Here is a 22,670-nt window from a genome sequence, read left to right as displayed (position 1 = left end):
CCCCGGGATCCTGGAGCAGCGCAGTGAGGAGGCGCTGAGGCTCCCGTCCCCACTCTCTCTGCCCCCTCCCCATTTCCCTGCCAGCATTCCTCGTTATTTCAGCTCCTCTTGGTGGGTGGGAAGAGCAGCGAATTGGGATGGGAGCCTGGCACTGCCGGGTCCCCCGCGGTGTTTGATGGAGGGTCGAGGGGGGGATCCCCCCCTGGGTGCGGGGAGCAGAATTCCTGCCCGGGAGGGATGGGGAGGATGCTGGTTCCTGGCTCCCCGTGCTGCCTTCAGGCATCTGACCCTTCCCTAAGCCGCTTAAGCGCTGCCGGCAGCCAGGACGGGGCGTTTGCCCAGGCTTTACAAGTTAATTCCTAGCAGGTGATGTGTTCCCAGAAAGTTCCTTTCCCAGCCAGCCCCGTGGGGCCTCTCATGCCCGTATCCTTCCCCAAATCCTACGGGATGCCGGCTGGGAGGTTTCCCCACCCCACAAGGGGGGCAGGTTTCCATCAAGGCCGGACCAGCGGGTGACCTGTGGGGCTCCAGGGCCACCCACAGCAGGTCCCCGCGTGTGCCCAGGCACCGGGAACGCCCCTCCCTGCTGGCTGGGATGAGGCGAGAGGCACAAATCTTTGCAGGCTGGGAGATTTCTGCGTTCTCTTCTGCTTTGTGCTCCGCTGCCCGGGTAATTGCCTGCTAAATCGTGCTCGGATAATCTTCATTGCTGATGATGCACAAAGCTCAGGGCTCTGCCCTGGGCCGTGTTTGGCTCCTCAGCCCAGGGCCCGGCGCTCCCTGCCCGTGCCTCGGGGGTGCCGCTCTTCCCAGCGGGGGTTAATTCCAGAACTGCTGCGCCGAAGGAAAAAAAAACCCAATTAATAATTCAGAGGGAGAAGGAACCGGCTCCAACCTTCTGCTTTGCGGGTGGGGAGTGCCCGGGAGAGCAGCGTCGTCCTCTGCGGCGAGGGCAGGGCGGTGACAAGGCTGTGACACCCCTGGCCCCTTCATGGCTCCAGCTCTCCCTCCTGCATGCTCTGCATCCAGCCCTTTTCCCATTCCCAGGGATTTTTTTGCTGTGGGTCCCACTTCCAGCAGCATTTTGGGGGAAAGGGACCCAGCTGTCCCCTTTAGGCTGTGTCACCCCGCAGCCTCCTCATGGCACGGCCAGGTTTGAGAGCCCCCGGCCCCACACGGGGCTGTGGGGTCAGTGGGGAGGGGCCTTGGATGGTCCCACTGAGGGCACAGAGCATCGTCCCCTGGTGCTGTGTCCCCCGGTGCCTCCTCCCCGACGCTGGGACAGGTTTCATCCCTCCGATGGCCCAGGCAGCTGATTCTGCCCCAAAATTCCACATCGGCAACATGAGGAGATGGGAAAGTGCTCCCGAGTGGGCCCTGAGCCCCCCTCACCCCTCTGGATCACCCCCGATGGCCCCTGGGCATTGTCACCGTGAGAACAGAGCGCTGGGGGTGACATCAGTGCCACCAGCTCGAGGACAGGGTGCCAGGGCCACCAGGGCTCAGCCAGGCTGTCCCAGTGCCACCCACTGTGGCCATGGGTGCCCGGAGTGCCCGGTGCCATCACGGAGCCGCGGTGACGGAGCAGTGGCCCTTTGCTCGCCGTCACGTGGGCCGGTGGCACAAGCCCTCCGCTTTCCTTTTTTAGAATCGCTGGATCAGGGGAAAAAAAATGTATTTTTGGAGGTTTCATTTGCTTCAGCTTCGGAGTCGACTTTCTTTTTGTCTTTCTTTCTTTCTTTTTTTTTTAATTCCCCTCCCTATTTTAAATGGGCCAAAGCCCCTCGTGCCTGAGCCCAGCCCTCGGGGAGGAGCAGCCTCGGAGCTGTTCCTGGGGACTTCTGACACTTCCCAGGTGGTCCCCGTGTTGCTGGCAGGTCGCCACGGTGGCAGTGATGCAGGGGACAGTCCAGAGAAGCTCTGGTCCCCTTCCTGCAGCAGCAGAACCCTCCACAGTGCGGGACCCTCCGCCTCCCTCCCTGCCTTTAATTAAGAAGCTGCAGGGCTGCGGCAGAGCTGGCACCGAGCCCCACGGCTGCTCCTGGGCTCCCCAAAGGCTCCATGCCACCATCTAGGGGCAAAATGTGTCCCTCGTGGCTCAGATGTGGCCGTGGAAGACTTGGCTGGGGGGTTCAGGCTGCGAGTGGGGGGCAGCACTGTGGGCTGGGGTCCCCTGGCTGTCCCGGTGCCCCCACTGACACTTTCTCCTTGCAGATTCCTCCTCGTCTTCAGCTGCCTGGTGCTGTCGGTCTTCTCCACCATCCAGGAGCACCAGAAATTGGCCAACCAGTGCCTCTTCATCCTGGTGAGTGATGCAGGAGCAGGGCTGGTGCTCGGATTTTCCCTCCCCACTTTATATCCTAAAAGAATCGGGCAAGATCACCAACAAAAAACCCCTGTGACCCCATCCCCAGCCGGGATGTCGCTGACGATCCGATGGCAGCCACCCTGGCACGGGGTGGCCCATCCCACCCTTGTCCCTCCGTGCCGCGGGGAGAGGCATCAACCGCTGGAAAAGGCAGGGCACGAGGGGCTAAAAAAGGCAACTTTCCCCCAAACTGTCAGAAAGAGCTGACGCAGGGAGTTCTCCCGAGTGATGGAGACTAAATTGGGAAGGTCCTTGTGACTTTTCCTGCGAGTAAGCAGAACGGGGGCTTGTTTGTGCGAGAGGTAGGAGGACAATGCTGACAGCGGAGGAACAGGACCCAGCTCGGGGCGAGGCAGCAGAGCCGCGATGCTCAGACAACCTCGACGGCTGCGGCTCCCGGGATGGCTCCGGTGGCACCGCCCCGATCCCCTGGGATGGCTCCGGTGGCCTTGGGGGGGGACACCACGCACCGCGCTCAGCCCGATTCATTTTGCCCCCCTCCAAGCCGAGCCCCCCCACTCTGCCCTGCCCCTCTCACCGCCTTTGCCCCCCTCTCCCCCGGCAGGAATTCGTGATGATCGTGGTGTTCGGCATGGAATACATCATCCGCGTGTGGGCCGCCGGCTGCTGCTGCCGCTACCGCGGCTGGCGCGGCCGCTTCCGCTTCGCCAGGAAACCCTTCTGCGTGATCGGTACTGGGTTGGGATTCGGGAACGGCGGAATTTGGGATAACCCACGCACCCCCTGAGCCTCGCCGTCCCCTCAGATTTCATCGTCTTCATCGCCTCGGTGGCCGTCATCGCCGCGGGCACGCAGGGCAACATCTTCGCCACGTCGGCGCTGCGCAGCATGCGCTTCCTGCAGATCCTGCGCATGGTGCGCATGGACCGCCGCGGCGGCACCTGGAAGCTGCTGGGCTCCGTCGTCTACGCCCACAGCAAGGTGAGAAAAATAATCCAGCTACATCCCCCGCCACGTCCCCGAGCCCGTGTGACCCGCCGTGCCCCGCAGGAGCTCATCACCGCCTGGTACATCGGCTTCCTGGTGCTCATCTTCGCCTCCTTCCTCGTGTACCTGGCGGAGAAAGACGCCAACGTCCAGTTCGCCACCTACGCCGATTCGCTGTGGTGGGGCACGGTAAGCTCGGCCCCCCACGGCCCCCCGGCCCCGGGAGGGGAGCAGGAGGGTGGGACGGGGCCGTGGTGGGGGAGCGCCCTCCAGGCCCCCCGCTGCTGTGCCCCCGGGCAGGTGACCCTGACCACCATCGGCTATGGGGACAAGGCGCCGCAGACGTGGCTGGGCCGGATGCTGGCGGCCGGATTCGCCCTGCTCGGCATCTCCTTCTTCGCCCTGCCCGCCGTGAGTAGAGGAGAGGGTTTTCTCGGCAAAAATAGGGGAGAAAAGGGGCAGAGCCGCCTCTGTGTGGGGCCCGGTCTGTGCCACCACCACCCACGGCGCCGTGTCCCCTCCCGTCCCCAGGGGATCCTGGGCTCCGGCTTCGCCCTCAAAGTGCAGGAGCAGCATCGGCAGAAGCACTTTGAGAAGAGGCGGACTCCGGCGGCGAACCTGATCCAGGTAAGGCAGGGCTGGCGTGTCCCGCCCCAGCCCATCCCGCCCCACCCCATCCCGGGAATGCTCTGCTGTCCCCCTCCCCGTCTGCTCCGCCCGTCACCAAACCACCCAAACATCCGGCCCCACATCCAGCACCCAGATCCTTCCTTTGGCTTGGTCGCTGCCTGTGGGGGGCCCAGGATGGATGGAGGGGTCCGGGGGTGTTTTCCCATCCCAACTGATCCCGATTCCCGGAATTCTCGCTCCCGTGCAGGCTGCCTGGCGCCTGTACTCCACGGATGTGAGCCGGGTGTACCTGACGGCCACGTGGTGTTACTACGACAGCCTCCTGCCCGCCTTCAGGTAGGCGGGAGGAGGCGAGGGCTGGGGGGCTCCCGGGGGTCCCTGTGGGGATGAACAGCCTGGGAAACCAGGAGGGACCTTGTGGAACCATCGGGGGCTCGGTGGAGTGGAGCAGCACCGACACCTTCCCAGGATGGGAGCCCAGCACGGCGTCTGCTGAAGGAGCCTCCCTCATCCTCATCATCCTCACAGCGCCCAGCAGCCATCCCATCCCCTCCTACCCCACTCATAGCCTTCCTCCAGCACCACAGGGAACAGGATGGTGCCTCGGGGACCCCATGGCTGTGGTGGTGGAGCCACAGATGGACAGGAGCTGGTTCCAGGCCTGGACCCAGCTGGACACGGGGGGTCCAGTGGGAGCCCCATGTCCCTTCCCTGCAGCGTCTCCCTCCCGTGACCCCTGGGATGTTGCCATTGCGGGTGGATCCAAGGCTCTCCAAAGGTTTTCCAGACCTCTCTTCCAGACCCCGAGGGTTTGCCACATCCCTGTGCCGCATCCCTGCCCTGCCTGCGTGTCCTGCCCTCCTCTGACCGAGTGACAAATTCATCCTTCTGTCCCACACTTAATTTTTCCAAGGGCAGGGCTTTTAACAGCCCCAGCCCTGACTCCCAACTTCCCGAGCATCACCCCGGATCCGGGGAGTCGCTGGGGGCTCTGCTGACCCTCCTGCTGCGCCAGGAGCTGTTTTCCCTGCAGTGGAATTCACACAGAGCCAGATTCGATCCCTGCTGGATCTGAGCTTTTCCCCTCCTGGCTGCTCCAGCAGCGCCCAGGATCTGATGGTGACAGGTCCCCATGTCCCCACCCCGTCCCAGGTTTGTCCTTGCCTGATCCATCCCTCTCAGCGCATCCAACCCTTCCCTCTGTGGAATCCTGTCCCAGGACTCCTTCTTAGCCCCATCACCCCTAATTAAGAAACCGTCTTTTGAACAAAAATGCTGATTTTTTTTTCTTGTTTTGCTCCGGTTTTGCTTTGGTTCGCGCTCAGGAGGATCCGGCGCTGCTCAGCCTCGTTTCGCTCATTTCGTTTGCTTTGGAAAATTTAATTTCTCCCCGTTTTTATTTCACCCCGACCTCAGAGAGCTGGTCCTTATGTTTGAGCATTTGCACCGGGTTCGCAACGGAGGATTTAGGAATTCAGAGGTGAAAAAATGGCCCGACAGAGCCCCACCGCCCTACCACTCCTTCACCCCTGCCCAGAAAAGCATCAGCCTGGCCACATGTGCAGGGGAAAGGTAGGAGGGGGCAGCCCCCGTGTTCTCCCTCCTCTCTGCTCTGTCTCCTCTGCTCCTCTGTGCCCTCCTGCGATGTCACTGTCACTGCCAGACCGGACCCCAGAGATGCCACCACCCCAAACTGACCCTGCTCGCCACTCGTGCTGAGCATCCCTCCTGCTCCTGGTTCTGCTCCCAGCTCTGTTCCAGCTCCAGAAGGGGCAGATTTGATCCAGAGGGACGCTCTGGGCTGTTGTACCTTCGTGAGGTCACCTCGCTGCCCTTTTTATGTGGCCGTGACCCCGGGATGTGGCACAGGGTAACCAAGCGTGGCACAAAATCCCTTGGCAAGGGCAGCGGTGCCATCCCGGTGGGATGGAGCCGTGTGGCTGCGCTCCAGAGCCCGGGAAGGAGCAAATCCCAGAGCCTGGGGCTGTGAAGGGCTCCAGCTGCCCATGAAGAGGGGCAAGAGAGGGGTTGAGGTTGCCCTGCTGCTGATGGCGGCTGCTCTGCACCGTGCCCCTTGTCCCCTCTGCCTGAAGAGCATCCCGGAGATGCCAGCGTGCCACCACCGCTGGCCACCCCCCAGGACATCGGGCCAGCGCCAGGGTTAGGTGGGGAGAGGCCTCGTGCCTCAGTTTCCCCCGTGATGCCACATCAGCAGGGCTGAGGCTGCAGGTGTGGGGCTGAGCGGGACCTGCTCCCCCAGGTGAGTTCGGCGCTCGGGGGGCTCCTCCCTGGGCTCCGTGCCCAACCAGGAACTGGCAGGGGAAGGATCGAACCCCACTCGGGGGCCCGAGCCCGCCCATCTCCCCCGCGAGCATCACCTCTCACAACATCTCATCTTCTCTCTCTCTCCTCCCCTCTCCCGCTCACCCTCCTCCTCCTCCTCCTCTCCATCCCTCCACCCTCGCCCCCACACCCACCATGCCCCCACTCCCCCCAAGCTGGAATGAGGAGGACGCGCAGCCCCACAAGTGTTTACGCCTCAGGTAACGCTCGCCCCCGTGCCCCGACGGGGTTTGCGGGGCCACCACGGTCCCTCTGCTCGGCGACCGTCCCCAAATCCTTCTGGCAGAGCCGAGGAACCGCACAGGTGTTTATGCAGGACCTACACAAACACCCTGCCCTCCCAGCAGCGGCGGGGCTGTCGCACTCACCGGTGGCGCTCCGGGGGACGGGAACGCGGTGGCCCGGGACGCTCCGCTCCCCGCCGGCCGTGGCTGACTCTCTTTTCTCCTGTGTCTCTACCCTGCCCCTCCAGCCCCATCTTTAGTGGTAAGAGGAGGCTCTTGCAGACGTGGGGCACGTGGAGACGGAGGTACCGTGTCCTGCCTGTCCCGCCGGAGAGCGGGGCAGGGAACCCCGGGATGCATGGATGCGCTCCCTGCCTGGGTGCCTGCGGCATGGAGAGGGCTGGGGACTGAGGCTCGGGGGGTGGAGGCTGAACTGGGTGTCCGTCCGCAGGGCAGGGGGGCTGTGCACGGCCTGGGCTGAGCTGACTGTCCCCTCTGTCCCCAATGTCCCTTACTGCCTCAGTTTTCCCGTCGTGCAGCGTGGATGAGCACGGGCTGCTGGTGACACTTGGATAAATCCCGTAAATCCCATCCCACCTGTGTGCTGCAGCCTGATTCCCGGGACACGGCCCTTCCCACCCTCTGGCACAGCCGCTGGATGTGTGGGATGTGTGGCAGCCCCCCTGCCTGCACGGGGAAGGGCTGGGAGCCCCCTGTCCTGCCTGTACCCTGCCTGTGGAAATCCAAGAGTGTCCCCAAACACCGGGGTTCCATGAAGCCTGTCCTGCAGCGGCTGTGGGATTCACTCTGTGTCCTCCCCGGCTTTGGGGTCTTGAGCTGTGTGTCCCCTTGAGCTGTGTGTCCCCTTGAGCTGTGTTTGGGGTCTGTCATCATGCAAAACACGGGGGGTTTGTGTAGGTCCTGCATAAACAATGCCTGGTGTTTCCTCCCAGCCCAGCAGAGCAGCTGGGTTTGGGAGCAGAACTCGCGTTAGGGCAGGAGCAGAGCCTGGATTGGGAGGTGCAGCCTGGAGGAGGAGGAGGAGGAGGATGAAGCGGCTTGGCCGGGTTTGGACACCCCGTGCCAGCAGAGATGGAGCAGGAGCAGAGCTCTGCTCCGCTCAGAGGTGGCTCTGCCGCATGTCCCCTGCTGCCACAACTGTCTGTCCCCTCTCTCCTGGTCTGTCACCTCCTCTCTCTGCTCTTGGGACCAAAACAAGGGGTTTAAAGAAGCAACCGCAGAGCTGCCCCTGCACGAACCGCCTGCTCCTGGCCTGGTTCATGCCCATCACCTGCCGGGGGCTCTCTGTGAGCTCAGCACGGCCACCCCCACTTCACCCCAGGGACCACCCCGTCCCCACGCCCCTAACGCCGCCCTCCCGCTGCCCCCCACGCAGCAACAAGATGGGCATCAAGGAGCGGATCCGGCTGAGCAGCTCCCAGCGCCAGGGCAGCCGCGGCCGGCAGCAGCAGCTGGGGCCGCCCCTGCACCGCTCCCCCAGCACCGAGGACGTCGCCGAGGCCTCCAGCCCCACCAAGGTGCAGAAGAGCTGGAGCTTCAACGACCGCACCCGATTCCGAGCGTCCCTGAGGCTCAAGCCGCGGACCCCGACTGAGGGTGAGCCCCTGGGTGGGGGGTCTGGGGGACGCTGGGGGGCTGCAGGGTCGGGGGCAGCCCTCGGGGTCTGCCATCCGCCCGCTCTTGGCACCCACAGCCGACTGCCCGCCCGAGGACAGTGGCGAGGACAGGAGCTCGCCCAGCGACCTGACCTTCGAGGACATCATGCCGGCAGTGAAGACCTTGATCCGGGCCGCCAGGTGAGACTGTCCCCTCCCGTGTCCCCCAGCGTGCACAGAGCCCCCTCCGGGCACCCCGTTCCTGCCTCCAGCCCGCCTGTCCCTGCAGGATCCTGAAGTTCCTGGTGGCCAAGAGGAAGTTCAAGGAGACCTTGCGTCCCTACGACGTCAAGGATGTCATCGAGCAGTACTCGGCCGGACACCTGGACATGCTGGGCAGGATCAAGAGCCTGCAGACGCGGTGAGGTGCCCTGCAGGTGACCCTGGGGGTTCTCCCACCACGAGATGAGGTGGTTGGTGGCCCATCGCGATGGTCGGGATGCATTCCCAGAGCTCCATCCCCATCCCTGGTGGTCTCCCCAGCCCTTGGGAGTGATGGATGGGCTCTGCCCCTTCCTTCCCTCCCTGCCAGCGTGGACCAGATCGTGGGCAGGGATCGGGCGCTCCCTGCAGACAAAAAGGTGCGGGAGAAGGGGGAGAAGCCGGCGCTGGAGGCGGAGCTGGTGGACGAGCTCAGCATGATGGGGCGCGTGGTCAAAGTGGAGCGGCAGGTCAGGAGGGGACACCCCTGAGTGTCACCGTCCCTTTGGAGGCGGAGCCGAGCCCCCCGGGACCCCTCCCGCGGGGGTGGGCCCGGCTCAGCCGCACCCCGCGCCCCTTGCAGGTGCAATCCATCGAGCACAAGCTGGACCTGCTGCTCGGCCTCTACTCGCAGTGCCTCCGCAAGGGCTCCACGAACTCCTTCAGCCTGGCCGCGGTGCGGGTGCCGCCCGGCGAGCCCGACATCACCTCGGACTACCACAGCCCCGTGGACCACGAGGACATCTCGGTGTCCGCCCAGACCCTCAACATCTCCAGGTCGGCCAGCACCAACATGGACTGAGCAGGAGGCAGCGGGATGGACCCTGCCCGCCTGGGATGGGGCGCTGGGAGCGGCGTGGCGTTGTCCCCTCGCTGTCCCCTTGCCGTCCCTCGCCGTGTTACTTGAAGCAAGTCTTCCTTTGAGGGGGGACATGGCACTGTGGCATGGCCACCCCACGCTCCTGGGATGCCCCTGGGATGTTCCTGGGATGTTCCTGGGATGTTCTGGGGATGTTCCTGGTCTCCTATGGAATGAGACCCCCCAGCTCTGGGGTCCTGGGTGCTCCCCAGCTGTGGTGGGGATGCTCCGGGCTGGCCCCATCCCCTGGGGTTTGGTTTGAACCCCACCCCAGCCCTCAGGATAGCTCCTGCCTGGTCCCCCAGAGCTGAGCCGGGGCCACCACCAGCTATGCAAGGTCCCACCTCCCTCTTGCTGCCAGTGCAGGGGTGTAGGGGCACGACCCAGGTGGTTTTACCCGCGTCATTCGGGGTTCCCAGTGTGGGGAGCAGGGGACTGTCCCCCCTCACCAGGCTGCAGCCCTCCCGAAGCACAGCAGAGCCTTCTGCCTGCCCGTGCATGCTCCCAGGGCAATATATATATAGAATATATATATTTATGCAATAATGTCTTAATATGCAACACCCCTGGGAAGAGCAACCCGAGGGGACAGAGGCAATAAGCAACCCCCTGCCAGCTCCCAGGGCTGGACTGTGCTGCCCAGGAGGGCCTTGGAGGTCCTGAAGGCTCAGGGCCAGCCGGAAAAGCTCCACCCGATGGTGGTCCTGGAGTCAGGAAGCTGAGCAGGGGCTGTGGGGAAGGCAGGGATGCAGGCACAGGCGCTGTCCCCAAGGAGCGTCCCTCCCCCTGTGTCCCAGCCCCTGCTCCTGCTTAGAGGATTCCTTGGCTGCTGGGTCCTGCGGTGCTCAGTTTGTCCCTGCCCGTTTCCCTGTCCCCTCTGTGGTCCGGGAAGCACGGGCCGGGCCTGGTGGGGACAGGGCGGTGTCCTTGCATGTCACCTATAGCAGAGCCACGACAGCTTCCACGCTACCCCAGTCCCCTTCCCTGCCCCGCTCCCTGTCCCGGCGCTGGTTTCCAGTCCAGCAGCACTGGGCTGAGCCAGGCTGGGCTTGTGCCAAAGTGCCAGGCTGGGGCTGCAGCCGAGGGTCCCGGGGGGGCTCGGTGGTGACCCCACAGTGCCGGGATCTGTCCTGGGCTGCTCCCACCGCTCCCCTCGCTGCCAGCGCCGCCCCTCTCTGGGCTTCGGATCGTGGGATTCGCACCCCCTTTTCCCGAGCCCCCCCTGTGCCTCTGCTCCCGGCAGCGGGGACCCCCGACCCTGCTCGTTTCCTCACCCCGTTAGTGCATGTGGCCAGCGCGGGCCGTGCCAGAGCTGCTTGAACCCCACCCCCCACCAGAACCAGAGCTCCTGCAGCCCCCCGGCCCCCTCCCCTCGCCCCGGGGCTGCCCGGGCGGTGGGACACGAGGGGACAGCGCTGGGTGGGTGCCCGTGGGGCGAGGTGCATGTGACAGCTTTGCCCGCAGCCGCACGCAGGAATTAACCCTTAGGACCCCTCCCCTCCCTCCCGGGGCTGGCTGGTCCCCGCAGCCCCCCCCCCCCCGAGCCAGCGGTAGTTACCTCACTTGATTAACTTATTAACTTATTTGTTTCATTAAAATTTGGAGTAGAGGCCGCCCGCCTGCTGCCGTCTGTCTCCCGGCGCTCCCGAGAGGTGGCACTCCAGCCCTGCCGCCGAGCCGCGGCCGGGGGACAGCAACGTCCGGCCGGGGGACACAAGCGTCCGGCCGGGGCACACAAGCGTCCGGCCGGAGGACACAAATGTCCGGACTCCTCCCTGACCCCTTAAGCTGCAGCAACCCACCGAGATGGGGTCGAGACGCCAGCTCCAGCTCGTTCGCCCCCCAGCTCCATCCTGTGTGCGGGGGGTGCAGGGTTGATGTCACTTCAGAGTGACGCTCTGCTGCTTTGGCACCTTACGGGGAGGGGCCGCTGCCCCGAGAAGGGCTGTGCCCCATCCCCCTCTTTTTGGTGTGTCCCCCCCAAATGGAGACGACGCTGCGATGTCCCCAAGGCCATCCCAGGGAGGTGAGGGTGGAGCCGTCTTGCCCAGGAGATCCCAAACCCCTGCAGGGACAGGAAAGCTTCGCCCCGTCGCTGTGTGCTGGCACCCCGGGGACAACACGTCCTCCAGCCTGCGACATCGAGGGCTGAGGTGGCCCCTTCCCGTGCCGCTGGCTGGGGAGGAAGCCGGGGCTGGCCGCAGGTCAGTCCCTGCCTTTCCTGGCTGCCTCCTGCCAAGAAATTCGCTCCAGGATCATCTCGGAGCCGAGCACTGCGGGGGCAGCACCTCCCTGCCCCGTTCACACCGGCCCCGCTGCCCCCAGAGCTGCCCTGGCCCGGGGATGGGGGTCTCGTGGGGACTCCAGCACCCCGGTTCCGCGGAGTGCCCGATGTGTGGGGTGCAATCCATGGGGGGTTGGCTTTGAGGGGGATCCGGGACGCAGCAGCACCCCGAAAGCCGTAGGGGCACCGTACCGGCCTCTGCCGGTGTTCCCAGCTGGGTGTGCGGCGTTCCCGGGTGGGTTTGGAGGGATTCGTCCCTGCAACAGTGGGATCTTCACCCTGCTCCCCACGGGAGTGGCAGCTCGGCAGAGCCCGTGCGTGTCCATGGGACATCCAGGGCCAACCCAGCTGGGTGTGGGATCTTCCCACGCCTCTGAGCAGTGGGGACAGGGTCCTGAGACCTTTTCCCTCCCCCAGCATGGCCGGGACGGTGGCACACGCAGGGCAGGGGGTGTGTGCCAGCCCGCGGCTCTGCCTCCCGCCGTCACATGGCCCCAAGGTGCCCCGGCAGGACTTTGTCCCCCTCCACCTTGGCTGCCCCACGTGTGCCGAGGCTGCCACTCCCCGGAGAGGGGGCACGAGCAGGGGGGAGACGCCAGCGTCAGAGTGACACAGAGGGAGCTGTGACCTCGCAGGGCCAGCTGGCCGCATCCCGCCGGAGCCCAGCCGCAGGAACGGGGTGAGGGGATGCTCCAAACGCTTGGACTGTCGCCGCTGCCGCCTCCGCGAAGCGGCTCTTATCAGCTGGCAGGGGAACAGGGTTGTTACGGGAATGCTCAGCTGTTCCCGCAGCACCCCACGGCGTCCTCTGAGCTGTCAGGGAGCTGGCGGGAGCACAAGGACACAGAGCAGTGGCCGGGGATGTCCTTTGTGCCAGTGGCTTTGCTTTGTTCCCCCCGGGGGTCTTGGGGGAATTCGTGACTCACTGTGGATTCCTACGAGTCCAGTCATGCTGGAGACATTCGGACTCTGGGCTGGACCCAGTTCCTTCCTGCGGCGCTCCAGCCTCCAGCTCCGCGCTGCGTGCGCTGCCCAAGGACGCGCTCACAGGAAAAGGCCCTTCCAAGAGCGCTTGGAAGAGGGGCTCCCGCAGGATGGGCTCCCGCAGGATCCCCGTTCAGGCGCCCAGAGCGCCCCGGGGAGCAGGCAGCTCCCGTGCCCGGCGGAATTTGGTGCTCCCCACTTCCACACCCTTCCCCGGAGCGAAGCCCGCCCTGGCCGCGGCATGTCCCCGTGGGCTCAGCCAGGAGCCCGTGGCCCGTGGCCCGCGGCCGTCCAGGGAACCCCGCCGTGCTCCCGTCCTGGCTGCCGTGAGGCATCCTCGAGGAATCCTTTGGCAGGGCTGGGAGATGCTCCTGGCGGGCCAGGGACAGCAGGAGCCCCGAGTGGGCGGCTGAGATCCCGCAGCAGCTGGTGCTGGTGCTGCGGGGGGGGGGGACCAGAGCCTGGGGGGTGGCCAAGACCCCCCCGGTCCTGGTCCCTGAGCGTGTGGCTGGGCGGTGGCAGCGGAGACATGGGGGTGGATCCAAGTGACACCAACTCCGTGCCCTGGGCTGGGGTGTGCCTGTCTCAGCTGTACCCAGCTGCCCACACCCCTGGAAGGGGGAGGAATGCAGCCCCCTCCCCTCTCCACCCTCCCTACCCGTGCTCTCCACACACCTGGGGAATGGGGAAACGGCCCAGGATGGATTCCCCCCTGGATGGAGCAGGGGGTGCTGGCGCGATAGCCGGGACCCCCCATCCTGCGAGGGCAGTGCCGGGGGGCACCGGGAAGGGATCAGGAGCCGGGGACACCCCGGCCCCGCGGGGACAGAGGTGTCGCCCGGGACTCCGGGCGAAGGGGCCACAAATTCGGGGCTGTGCTCTGCAGCCCCAGGCCCGACCCCCGCCCCGCTGTGCTCCGCCCCGGGCCGGTCGCGGCTGCCCCGGCGCCTCCCCGCGCCCCCCCGGCCGGGGCGCGGCTATAAGGAGCGGCGGGGCCGGCGGCGGGCGCGGAGCGCTGGGCGCGGCAGGTACGGGACCGGCTCGGGGGGGACGGGGTGGGGCTGGAGGGGGGTGCCAGGCGGGAGGAGAGAAGGGTCCCGCCCCACGACTCCCCGGTACCGGACCCCCCACTCCTCTCCCGGGGTCCCCGCACGGCGGGCGCGGCAGGTACGGCCGGGGACGGGGAGGGAAGGAGAGGTTTCCCGGGATTCCCGGGTCACCCCCTCCCCGCTTTACGGGGGTCGGGGGAGTCCCCGCGCTGCAGGCGGAGCAAGGTAGGGCCGTGGGATGGGACCCGGCAGGAGAGGGTCCTTCCCCGTGTGTCCCCCGGATTGTCCCCACTGGCCTCTTTTGGGGTCCCCGCCGCCCCCCTCGGCCACCTGCCTGCCATAGGGACTGGGGGTGGCGTTGGGAACGGGACCCGGGCAGCCCCCCCGAGTGTCCCGGGGAGCCCCTTCCCGCGGGGGTTTTGCTTTTGGAGCCGGTGGTTAAGGGCTGGGCGGGCACGGGGCCCCTGAGATGCCGGGGAGTGGGGACCTGGGGGGAGAGGGTGTTTGGGAGGTTGTGGGAACCCTGAGCTGCGCGGTCACAAGGGGAGTTACAAAACCGGAACGTTTTGAGGTGGGAGCAGCGGCTGTCGTGCCCTCACTGCCCTCCCTCTGCAGGTGTGGGGACATGACCGGGGACATGTGGGCCCTGCTGTGCGTCTGGCTGGTGGCCCAGGTGGCCCTGTCCTCCCGGGTCCGCACCCGCCGGGAGCTGGGGCCCGGTTTGTACGAGCACGGGGTCTATGACGCCGGGGGCTCCTACTGCCAGCGGGGGGACGTCTGCTGCCACGGCCGCGACGACGGCTGCACCGTGCCCTATCACGACACCCTCTGCTACTGCGACCTCTTCTGCAACCGCACCGTCTCCGACTGCTGCCCCGACTTCTGGGAATACTGCCTGGGCATCCCGGCCCCCTTCCCCAAAGCCTCAGGTGAGGAGCGCCCAGCCTGGCTGTGGGTGCCGGGGGACAGTCCTGGGGTGCTGCTGGTGCTCCTTGGGGTGATGGATGTGGCGCCTCACATTCCTGCCCTCACTGCAGAGTTTCTCCAGACAGCTCGAAGCTGTGGAAACTCCTACAGGATGGGGATGGACTCGCAGAAAAAGGTGTGGGAGCAGCCCGTGATCCCACAGCCCGTGCCCTGGGGAAGGGGCAGCTCCAGCAGCGCCTGTGGGCAGAGCAGGGATGTGCGGGGACTCCATCCCAGCTTGCCCGGTCACGTCTGGGGCAGGCAGATGTGGCCCTGGCTTAACCCTGTCGGCAGCTGGGGCGGCCGGGGGCGAGGAGGGGGCACGGGCAGCCCCCAGCTCGCAGCACAAGGCTCTCTCAGAAGTCCCTGCGGAGCAGAGCCAGCTCCCGGGCACAACCGGCCCCTTTATCCCTGTCCCGCCAGGCTGAGCATATTTAACCCTCCCGGCGCCGAGCCAGCCCCGCTCCCACCCACCCTGCACCGGGGGGGAACCCACTGAGCCCCATCATAACTTTGGGGGTGCCAAGGTGCAGCCCGGATTTAAGAACAGCATTGATTTTCCCTTTGCTTTGTACCCCCGGGAATATGGGGGTGCTGGTGGGGACCCCCGGCACAGCCAAGCACTCACCAGGGGCTCTCCCATTCCCATCCAGGCTGCGCCCGTGCCGGACGCAATTATCCCACGGGAGCCACGTACCGGGAGAACTGCAACCTGTGGTGAGTGAATGCCGTGTGGGCACCTGTGGCATGTCACCAGCATGTCACCAGAGGAAGGTGTCGCGGTCCTGCGGGCTCCTGTAAACCTCAGGGCTCGGTGGAGAGCGAGGCCCGAGCTGGGTGGTGGGAGCTGCTGCCAAAACGCCTTTGCTCCAACAAATCCAGAGCCAAGGGCCTTGAGCCGCTCCCAAGTTCCAGCGCATGCCTGCGTGGGAGCCGCTCGCCCCGGCAGGACAACGCGCTGCCCAGGGGGGTTTTGGCCACGCTGGTGCCGGCCCAGCTTGCCCAAGCCTGACGGGACGCTTGGGCAGCCGCGGCGGTTTCGTGCCAGCGGCCAGAGTCCGGCTGTGCCGCCCGCTCGGCAGCCCCTGGAGCTCGCTGCTGGAGCAGCGCGGGGGTTATCTGGGAATACTGGTATTACTGGCATCCGGAGGTGGGGGATAGGGGAACCTGCAGGCGCGGAGCTACCGGAGATGAGGAGTGAACCCGGCGGGGCGATGCGGCAGATAAGGGGAAATCAAAGGCAGCGTCTGGGGCGTGTGCGAGGGCAGGGGCGCGTGTGTGAACATGCGTGTGCGGGTGTGCGCCGGGGCTGCAGGTGAAAAGCCAGCCCGACCCTCCCCACAGCTCGCGGGCAGCCTGGAAGTTCTCCGGGATCGCGGTGTGGAGCACTCAGGGATGGAGGGTGTCCCCATTCCCGCGGGGAATGTCAGTATCCCAAATCCATGCCCGTGCTGGGGGAGAATCTCTGGCCCGCCAGCGCTGCGGAGGGGGCAGATCTCCTGTTCCAAACCCTCCTCCCCCGCACTTGGCGCCTGGAGAACGGGAATTCCTGCAGTGCTTCACCCCCACCCCTGTCCCTGCCGGGGTCCCGCGGGGTCTGGGAGGGGTGGCAGGGGGCAAAAATTATGGTGGGGTGACGCAGAGCGTGGGCACCCAGCTGGTGTCACCCCGAGATGCTCCCAAGTCCCCACGTGTCTCACGCAGCACCGGGAGTGCTCAGGGAAGGATGGAGGAATGCGGGGATACAGGTGCTGCCGGCGGGATTGCGATGGGGGTGTCTGGAGGGACGCGGCTGCGGCCTCGTTCAGCTCCATAAAAGGGAAATGTGCCGGGATCTGGGCAGGAGGGAGCATGCCAAGCATTGCTCACCGCACGGGGGGAGCACAGCCCGGGGCTCCCCAGGGGACCCGCCACACCCCCACAGCCCCCCCCCTGCCCCAGCTGTCCCCGTGGGGGCCGCAGGAGTGAGCTGGCCAGAGTGGGTCACTCATGGGGACACCCAGTCCTGACCCCCAGTCCCGGGCTGGTGTCCAAGCCCCTCTCTGATGTCTGCAGCCCTGGCAGCTTTTCAGCTGATTTTTCTATCCCATGGCCTGTCTGCCCTCGGGGCTCCAGCGGGGGCTGGGGCAGAGGGGGACAGCTCCCAGGGCCACCCAAAGGCCACTCGCAGGGTCACCCGGAGGGCTGCCCACGGCTTCACCCCGTTCCGAGGTGCCAAGCCCTGGTGACCCCTGACAAAAGTAGCCCTGAGCCCCTCGCTGGCTGCCCAGTTGGGGAGAGGCAGCGTCCACTCAGGGTCCCCCTGGTCACTCTGGGGACATCATCTCTCACTGGCTGTCCCCTCCGCAGCACGTGCGGGCCCGGCGGGCAGTGGCAGTGCGAGGACCACGCCTGCCTGGTGGATGGGGAGCTGATCGACGCCGTCAACAGGGGCAATTACGGGTAAGCACCGGGCACCGCGAGGATGGGGAAGGGATGCTTCACCCCCTCGCTGCTTTTTGGGGTAACCCCTGACCCGTGGTCCCTCCTCCCACGCAGCTGGAGAGCCGCCAACTACAGCCAGTTCTGGGGGATGACGCTGGAGGACGGGATCCGGCACCGCCTGGGCACCTTCCGTCCCTCTCCCACCATCATGAACATGAATGAGATGCATGTGAGTGCCCCGGCAGGGGGGAAACTGAGGCACGCCAGGGGTTATCCCTGCCTATCCCAGCGATTCCTCATCCCTGGGAAGGGGCTCCCAGGGGGGAGGCAGGGAAGGGTTGTGTTTGGAGACAGCAGCTCAGCAAATTCCCCGGGACAATCCCCGGGCTGCCAGTGTTGTTTTTTCCCCCCTCTCCTCCGTGCTCTTTTCCCATCGGAACGCCGGCCCCGCCGCTGCTGACTCAGCAGAGCCGGCTGCTCCAGCGCTTTGCCTCTGCCCGCACCCAAACCCCCGATGGGCACCCTCCGGGGGTCCCTGGGGTGCTGGCAGAGCTCGGTGCACGCCCAGCCCCTCGCTCCGGAGCCTGAGGTTTAATTTTAGAGGCGCTTCCTGTGCTGGGAGAAGCCAGGGAGTTGTGGCCGTGTCCTCCCCAGGAAGGCCGGGGCGGGGGCTCCATCCCCGCTCCCGAGTGGAAAGGCTGGGCCAGAGGCCACCATGAGGGGCTGTGTCACCCAGAGCTGTGTGCTCGGGGTGGCCACCGAGGGCCTTGCTGGGGTCCGGGACAGGCCACTCGGTGCTGGTGTTCTACGAGGAGCTGCTGGGGCTGTGGAACCCAAATTTGGGGGAAATTGAGGGATCTGGCCCTTCTGGGATAAGGGGGATGCCCAAATCTTTGTCGCTTGTGGTGGTGTCCCTGTCCTGAGGGGGTCTCGCAGTGGGTCTGAGGACACTAAAGGGGGCTGGGGATCATCTCAGAGGATGGCCGGGATGGCAGGAGAAGGACATGGGGTCCCACAGTGGGGCTGGGGGACACTAAAGGTAGCTGGGGACCCTGCTCAGAGGGTACCAGGGATGGCAGGAAAAGAATCAGTGAGGCTGGTTGGGGACTCTGCAGAGGATGAGTGGGATGGCAGGAGGCGGACATGGGGTCCAGCAGTGGGGCTGGGGGATACTAAAGGGGGCTGGGGACCCTGCTCAGAGGATGACAGAGATGGTTGGGATGGCAGGAGGATCTGGGGGTGTCTCTGTGGCCTGAGCCCCCCCGCCTCTGCCCCGCAGATGAACATGGACTCCAATGAGGTGCTGCCGCGTCACTTCGATGCCGCCGCAAAGTGGCCCGGGATGATCCACGAGCCCCTGGACCAGGGGAACTGCGCCGGCTCCTGGGCCTTCTCCACGGCCGGTGAGGGGGGACAGGGTGGGCTGGGTGGGGACAGCGGGGACGGAGGGAGAACCGCCTCCCCCTGACCTCCCGCTCCTCCCCAGCCGTGGCCTCCGACCGCATCTCCATCCACTCCATGGGACACATGACCCCCGCCCTGTCCCCTCAGAACCTCCTGTCCTGTGACACCCGCAACCAGCGGGGCTGCAGCGGGGGCCGCCTGGATGGGGCCTGGTGGTACCTGCGCAGGAGAGGGTGAGGGGGTTGGGGTGGGATGGGATGGGATGGGGTGGGATAAAGTGGGTTTGAGGCTCTGGGGAGAGCCCAAGAGATCCTCCTGTCCCTTGGGCAGGTGGGGGAATGAGGGCTGCCAAGGTGGAATGGAGAGTGGGGTTTGGGGGGAAGGTGGAAGTGGGGATTGGGATATGGGTGGGATTGGGATGGGGATGGGAGCGGGGTTTGGGACGGGGATGGAGCCGGGTGGTCCTCCCCCTGCTCACATCCCTGTCCCTCCGCGCAGGGTGGTGACAGACGAGTGCTACCCGTTCACGAGCCAGCAGAGCCAGCCGGTGGCCCCGCCCTGCATGATGCACAGCCGCTCCACGGGCCGGGGCAAGCGACAGGCGACAGCGCGGTGCCCCAACCCCCAGACCCATTCCAACGAGATCTACCAGTCCACCCCCGCCTACCGCCTCTCCTCCAGCGTGAGCGCCGGGCCCCGGGGGCGGAGCGGGAGCCCTTTGGAGTGGGGAGAGGGGGAGCGGGAAGGGGCTTGGCTCGGGCTGCTTTACCTGGGAAAAACCGAGTTTGGGAATGCGGCTGGGAAAACCCCGCTGCGGAGCCCGCGGGGGAGCGGCTCCTGAGCCCGGCATCTCCACAACAGCCACCCGTGGGTGCTGGAGCAGCTCTGCCTGCATCTCTGGGGGTGGGGAGGGCACTGCCGGGGGTCCCGGCCCCGGTGCCACCCGGTGCCACCCGGCTCTGTGCTTGCAGGAGAAGGAGATCATGAAGGAGCTGCTGGAGAACGGCCCCGTGCAAGGTACGGAGCTGGCGGGGACACCCCTCTGTGCACCCCAAAAGGTTGGGGGAACAAGGTGGGGGGCAAAGCCGCTCTGCCCGGGCTGGGGGAGCTGTCGTGCGAGCCCCCTCAGCTGCTCCCCCTGCTCGGCCTCAGCCGCGTGCCCGGGCAGTGCTGCCCCAGTGCCCGTCACGCTGCCCACCCCAGCGGGCACTGGGTTGCTCATTAACTCCGAGATTTAATCACCGTCTTGGCAGCTGGGTTTGTTTAACTTGATTTTTTTCTTTTTGAAACCTCCTCCGAGTGTTGTTGCATGGCCCCGGGGAGGACCCGGCTGCCGCCTTCCCTCCTGCTGGCAATGCGATGCCCCGTGCCCCGCTGTGCCCGTATCCCCCACTCTGGGGGACGCGGAGCCCCTTCCCTGGGGACAGTGGCAATGTCCCCAACCCCTGTCCTGCTCCCCGCAGCCATCCTGGAGGTGCACGAGGATTTCTTCATGTACAAGAGCGGGATCTATCGGCACACGCCGGTGGCCGAAGGGAAGGGGCCGAAGCACCAGAGACACGGGACCCACTCGGTCAAAATCACCGGGTGGGTGTGGGAGTGGCCTGGGGGGGCTCCAGGGGGTGTGGAAAGGGTTGGTCTGGGTGGGAAAATTGTTCACTTTGGATGTCCCCAGGCTGGGAAAGGAAGCAGAGAGGGAAATGGTGGCACAAGTGACACGAGTGGGGTGCTCAGCACCCTGGAAGAGGGGGCGGGCTGGATGGAGGTGCAGACCCCAAAGAGGGGAGCGGGGCCAGCTGCCCTGTGCCGGTGTTTCCTTCCTCCTGCCGTGGCTAAATATTCCTGCCCGTATTCCTGGAGCGGATGTCAAAACCTCGGCCTGGCCCTGGGGAGGCGCCGGGGGCAGGAAATGAGCAGGGTCAGCACCCCCCAGTCCCACCACGGTGCTGGGGAAGGGGGATCCCACAATCTGGGGGTGCCCGGGGACCCCCCTCACTGTCCTGTCCCGCTGCAGGTGGGGAGAGGAGCAGCTGCCCGATGGCCAGACCCAAAAATACTGGGTGAGTGTTGGGGGTGAGTTTGGTGGGGCTCAGCCATGAGGTGCTGCTGCTTCTCCGCACCCATTTGGGGTCCAGCTTGGGTTCGGGGGATCACCACCCGTGTCCCGTGTCCCCTCTGCAGACGGCGGCCAACTCGTGGGGCACGGCGTGGGGCGAGGGCGGCCACTTTCGCATCGCCCGCGGCGTCAACGAGTGCGAGGTGGAGACTTTCGTGGTGGGGGTTTGGGGCCGCGTCAGCATGGAGGACATGCTGCACAAGTGAGCCCCCCGCTGCCCCCGATGTCCCTGTCCCCAGCTCGGCCCCGCAGTCACAGCACGGCGGGCGGGGGGCTGGAGTTGTCCCCTGGGTCCCCTGGCCGGGGGCTGCGTGTCCCCGCTGTGCTGACGCAGCGGCTGGGTGCAGTGGGGCGTGCGTGGGGGGTGCCGCGGGGGCTGCTCCCGTCTCCCATGGGATTTACCCGCTAATCCCCCCGCCCCGGGCTCGGCTGGGCTGCGGTGGCGGCGGGGGGCTCTTCAAAGGCAGCTGCACCCCCCCCCATCCCGGCTGGAGCTGCGGGATTCCCCCTCCTTTTCCCGATGGATGGGGCTGGGAAGGGTCCCCCCATATTCCGGTCCCTCCCATCCTGGCCCCACCACTCCCCGCCAGCAGGGCAGCCCTGGAGCTGGGGGTGTGGAATAACCCAGAGGGGGGGTCCCCTGAGCCCCCAGGGCTGGGTGTGGCCAGGATGGGGTCCCCACCGTCCCCCCCCAGCCCGTCCCTATGGTGCTATGGCCCCGCCACCCCTCTGGGGACAGCGGGGACAAGGGAGGGCTCAGCCCCGTGATGTCCCCGTCCTGGTGGGGCCACAAGTGGGGTCCACGCAGCAGCGCAGCCCGGGACCTCTCCCCTCTCCCCCCCCCCCCCCCACCCCAAGGGGGGGACTTTTAAGGTTTTGTATTTATTTTGCTTTTTATTGTTTGTAAATAAAGTTATGGAAGCCTCAGAGCCGGCAGGGTGGACTCAGTGCTCCGAGGGGGACACGTGGCCCCTGTCACCCCCGTCTGGGGGGCCCAGCGTGGCCTCGGGAAGGGCTGGGGGGGTGAGATAAGGCCCCGCTCATTGTCCACCTTCCGGTCCCGCCGCTCCGGTGACCGCGGCCAGCGCTGGCCACGCTGCGGGCACACGCAGCCGCTCGGGCCACCACGGCCGCGGTGACCGCGGCCAGATGTGCCACCGCACCCAGATGTGGCGCTGCAGTCAGCTGTGCCACCACACCCGAGCGTGCCACCACAGCCACCGTGCAGCTGGGGGTGCCACCGCGGCCAGCTGCGCCCTGCAGGTGCCACCACAGTGAGATGTGCCGGCACAGCCCCCGCGTCCCCGCGGCCACCCCGCTCCATCCCGGGGGTAGCGCTGCGGTTGTTGTGGCCTTTTCCAAAGGTCTGCATTCCTGGTGGTCCCTGGCCCTTTCCGGGTCGCCTCCCTCGGGTCTCCCCCCCCAGCACAGGGGGACACAGAGTGTGGAGTGCGGTGCCACCTGGTGGTGGCTGCCTGCAACTGTAGGTATCGATATATTTATTTTTTTTAAATATTTAAAAATATATATATATTTATTTGTATAGATAGAGATATGGATGTGTATAGATGTGTCTGTATATATATATATTTTATAGATAGATATAGGTACAGGCGCCTGTTTGTGGTCAGACATGAACACCCCCATCTCGATGTGTATCTCAATGTATATCTCGATGTATATCTCCATATACATCTCGATGTATATCTCCATATATATCTCCATATATATCTCTATATATCGCTATATATCTCTATATTAATCTCTATATATCTCTATATCGATATACATATCTATATATCTCTATATCGATATACATATCTATATATCTCTCTCTATATATATCTATATATATCTATATCTATATATCTATATGTGTGCATATACATATCTGTATATTCATTTATATATAAAGAACACCCTGTGTATATATTTATATGTGTATATATGTACATGCAACCACCCCCCTGCACACACACATATATATATATATATATATATATATATAAACATACAGCCCCATACTTAGGTTTATATGTATATATAGGTAAACACACAGCTGTTTATATGTTTATATAATGTACACCTGCCTGTATGTACACTTATATACACACCCTTGTATTATATATAATATATATAATATATTTTATATATATTATATTATATATAAATATATATCTATATCTATATATCT

At 64.9% G+C, this 22,670-nt stretch overlaps 2 protein-coding genes across 4 annotated transcripts; both read left to right on the top strand.

Moving 5' to 3' along the window:
- The first annotated feature begins 1,299 nt into the window (after positions 1 to 1,299).
- KCNQ4 (potassium voltage-gated channel subfamily Q member 4) lies at positions 1,300 to 10,859 on the top strand. Its single transcript, XM_042015366.1, has 15 exons — positions 1,300 to 1,432; positions 1,995 to 2,305; positions 2,934 to 3,060; positions 3,135 to 3,310; positions 3,380 to 3,505; positions 3,617 to 3,727; positions 3,848 to 3,943; positions 4,194 to 4,282; positions 5,363 to 5,518; positions 6,445 to 6,489; positions 7,910 to 8,130; positions 8,228 to 8,330; positions 8,419 to 8,550; positions 8,722 to 8,860; positions 8,974 to 10,859. The coding sequence occupies exons 1-15, from the start codon at positions 1,300 to 1,302 to the stop codon at positions 9,190 to 9,192; spliced, it is 2,184 nt and encodes a 727-aa protein (XP_041871300.1). The 3' UTR covers positions 9,193 to 10,859.
- A 1,147-nt stretch (positions 10,860 to 12,006) lies between these two features.
- On the top strand, positions 12,007 to 21,405 carry TINAGL1 (tubulointerstitial nephritis antigen like 1). Of its 3 annotated transcripts, none has more exons than XM_042015542.1 (12): positions 12,007 to 12,212; positions 14,182 to 14,495; positions 15,186 to 15,249; positions 16,882 to 16,974; positions 17,071 to 17,185; positions 18,236 to 18,359; positions 18,443 to 18,593; positions 18,859 to 19,042; positions 19,332 to 19,377; positions 19,824 to 19,947; positions 20,375 to 20,420; positions 20,542 to 21,405. In XM_042015542.1, the coding sequence occupies exons 1-12, from the start codon at positions 12,022 to 12,024 to the stop codon at positions 20,680 to 20,682; spliced, it is 1,593 nt and encodes a 530-aa protein (XP_041871476.1). In that variant the 5' UTR covers positions 12,007 to 12,021; the 3' UTR covers positions 20,683 to 21,405. The 3 variants fall into 3 exon arrangements, with proteins under 3 accessions (XP_041871476.1, XP_041871477.1, XP_041871478.1); XM_042015543.1 differs by lacking the exon at positions 12,007 to 12,212 and adding an exon at positions 13,511 to 13,545; XM_042015544.1 differs by lacking the exon at positions 12,007 to 12,212 and adding an exon at positions 13,630 to 13,684.
- The last annotated feature ends 1,265 nt before the right edge of the window (positions 21,406 to 22,670 follow it).

This window comes from Corvus kubaryi, unplaced genomic scaffold (assembly GCF_017639235.1).
Source record: "Corvus kubaryi isolate FWS band 111438036 unplaced genomic scaffold, C.kubaryi_AGA036_p1.0 split3-37304, whole genome shotgun sequence".
Classification (NCBI taxonomy): Eukaryota; Metazoa; Chordata; class Aves; order Passeriformes; family Corvidae; genus Corvus; species Corvus kubaryi.
This window is presented reverse-complemented; position numbering and strand designations above follow the sequence as displayed.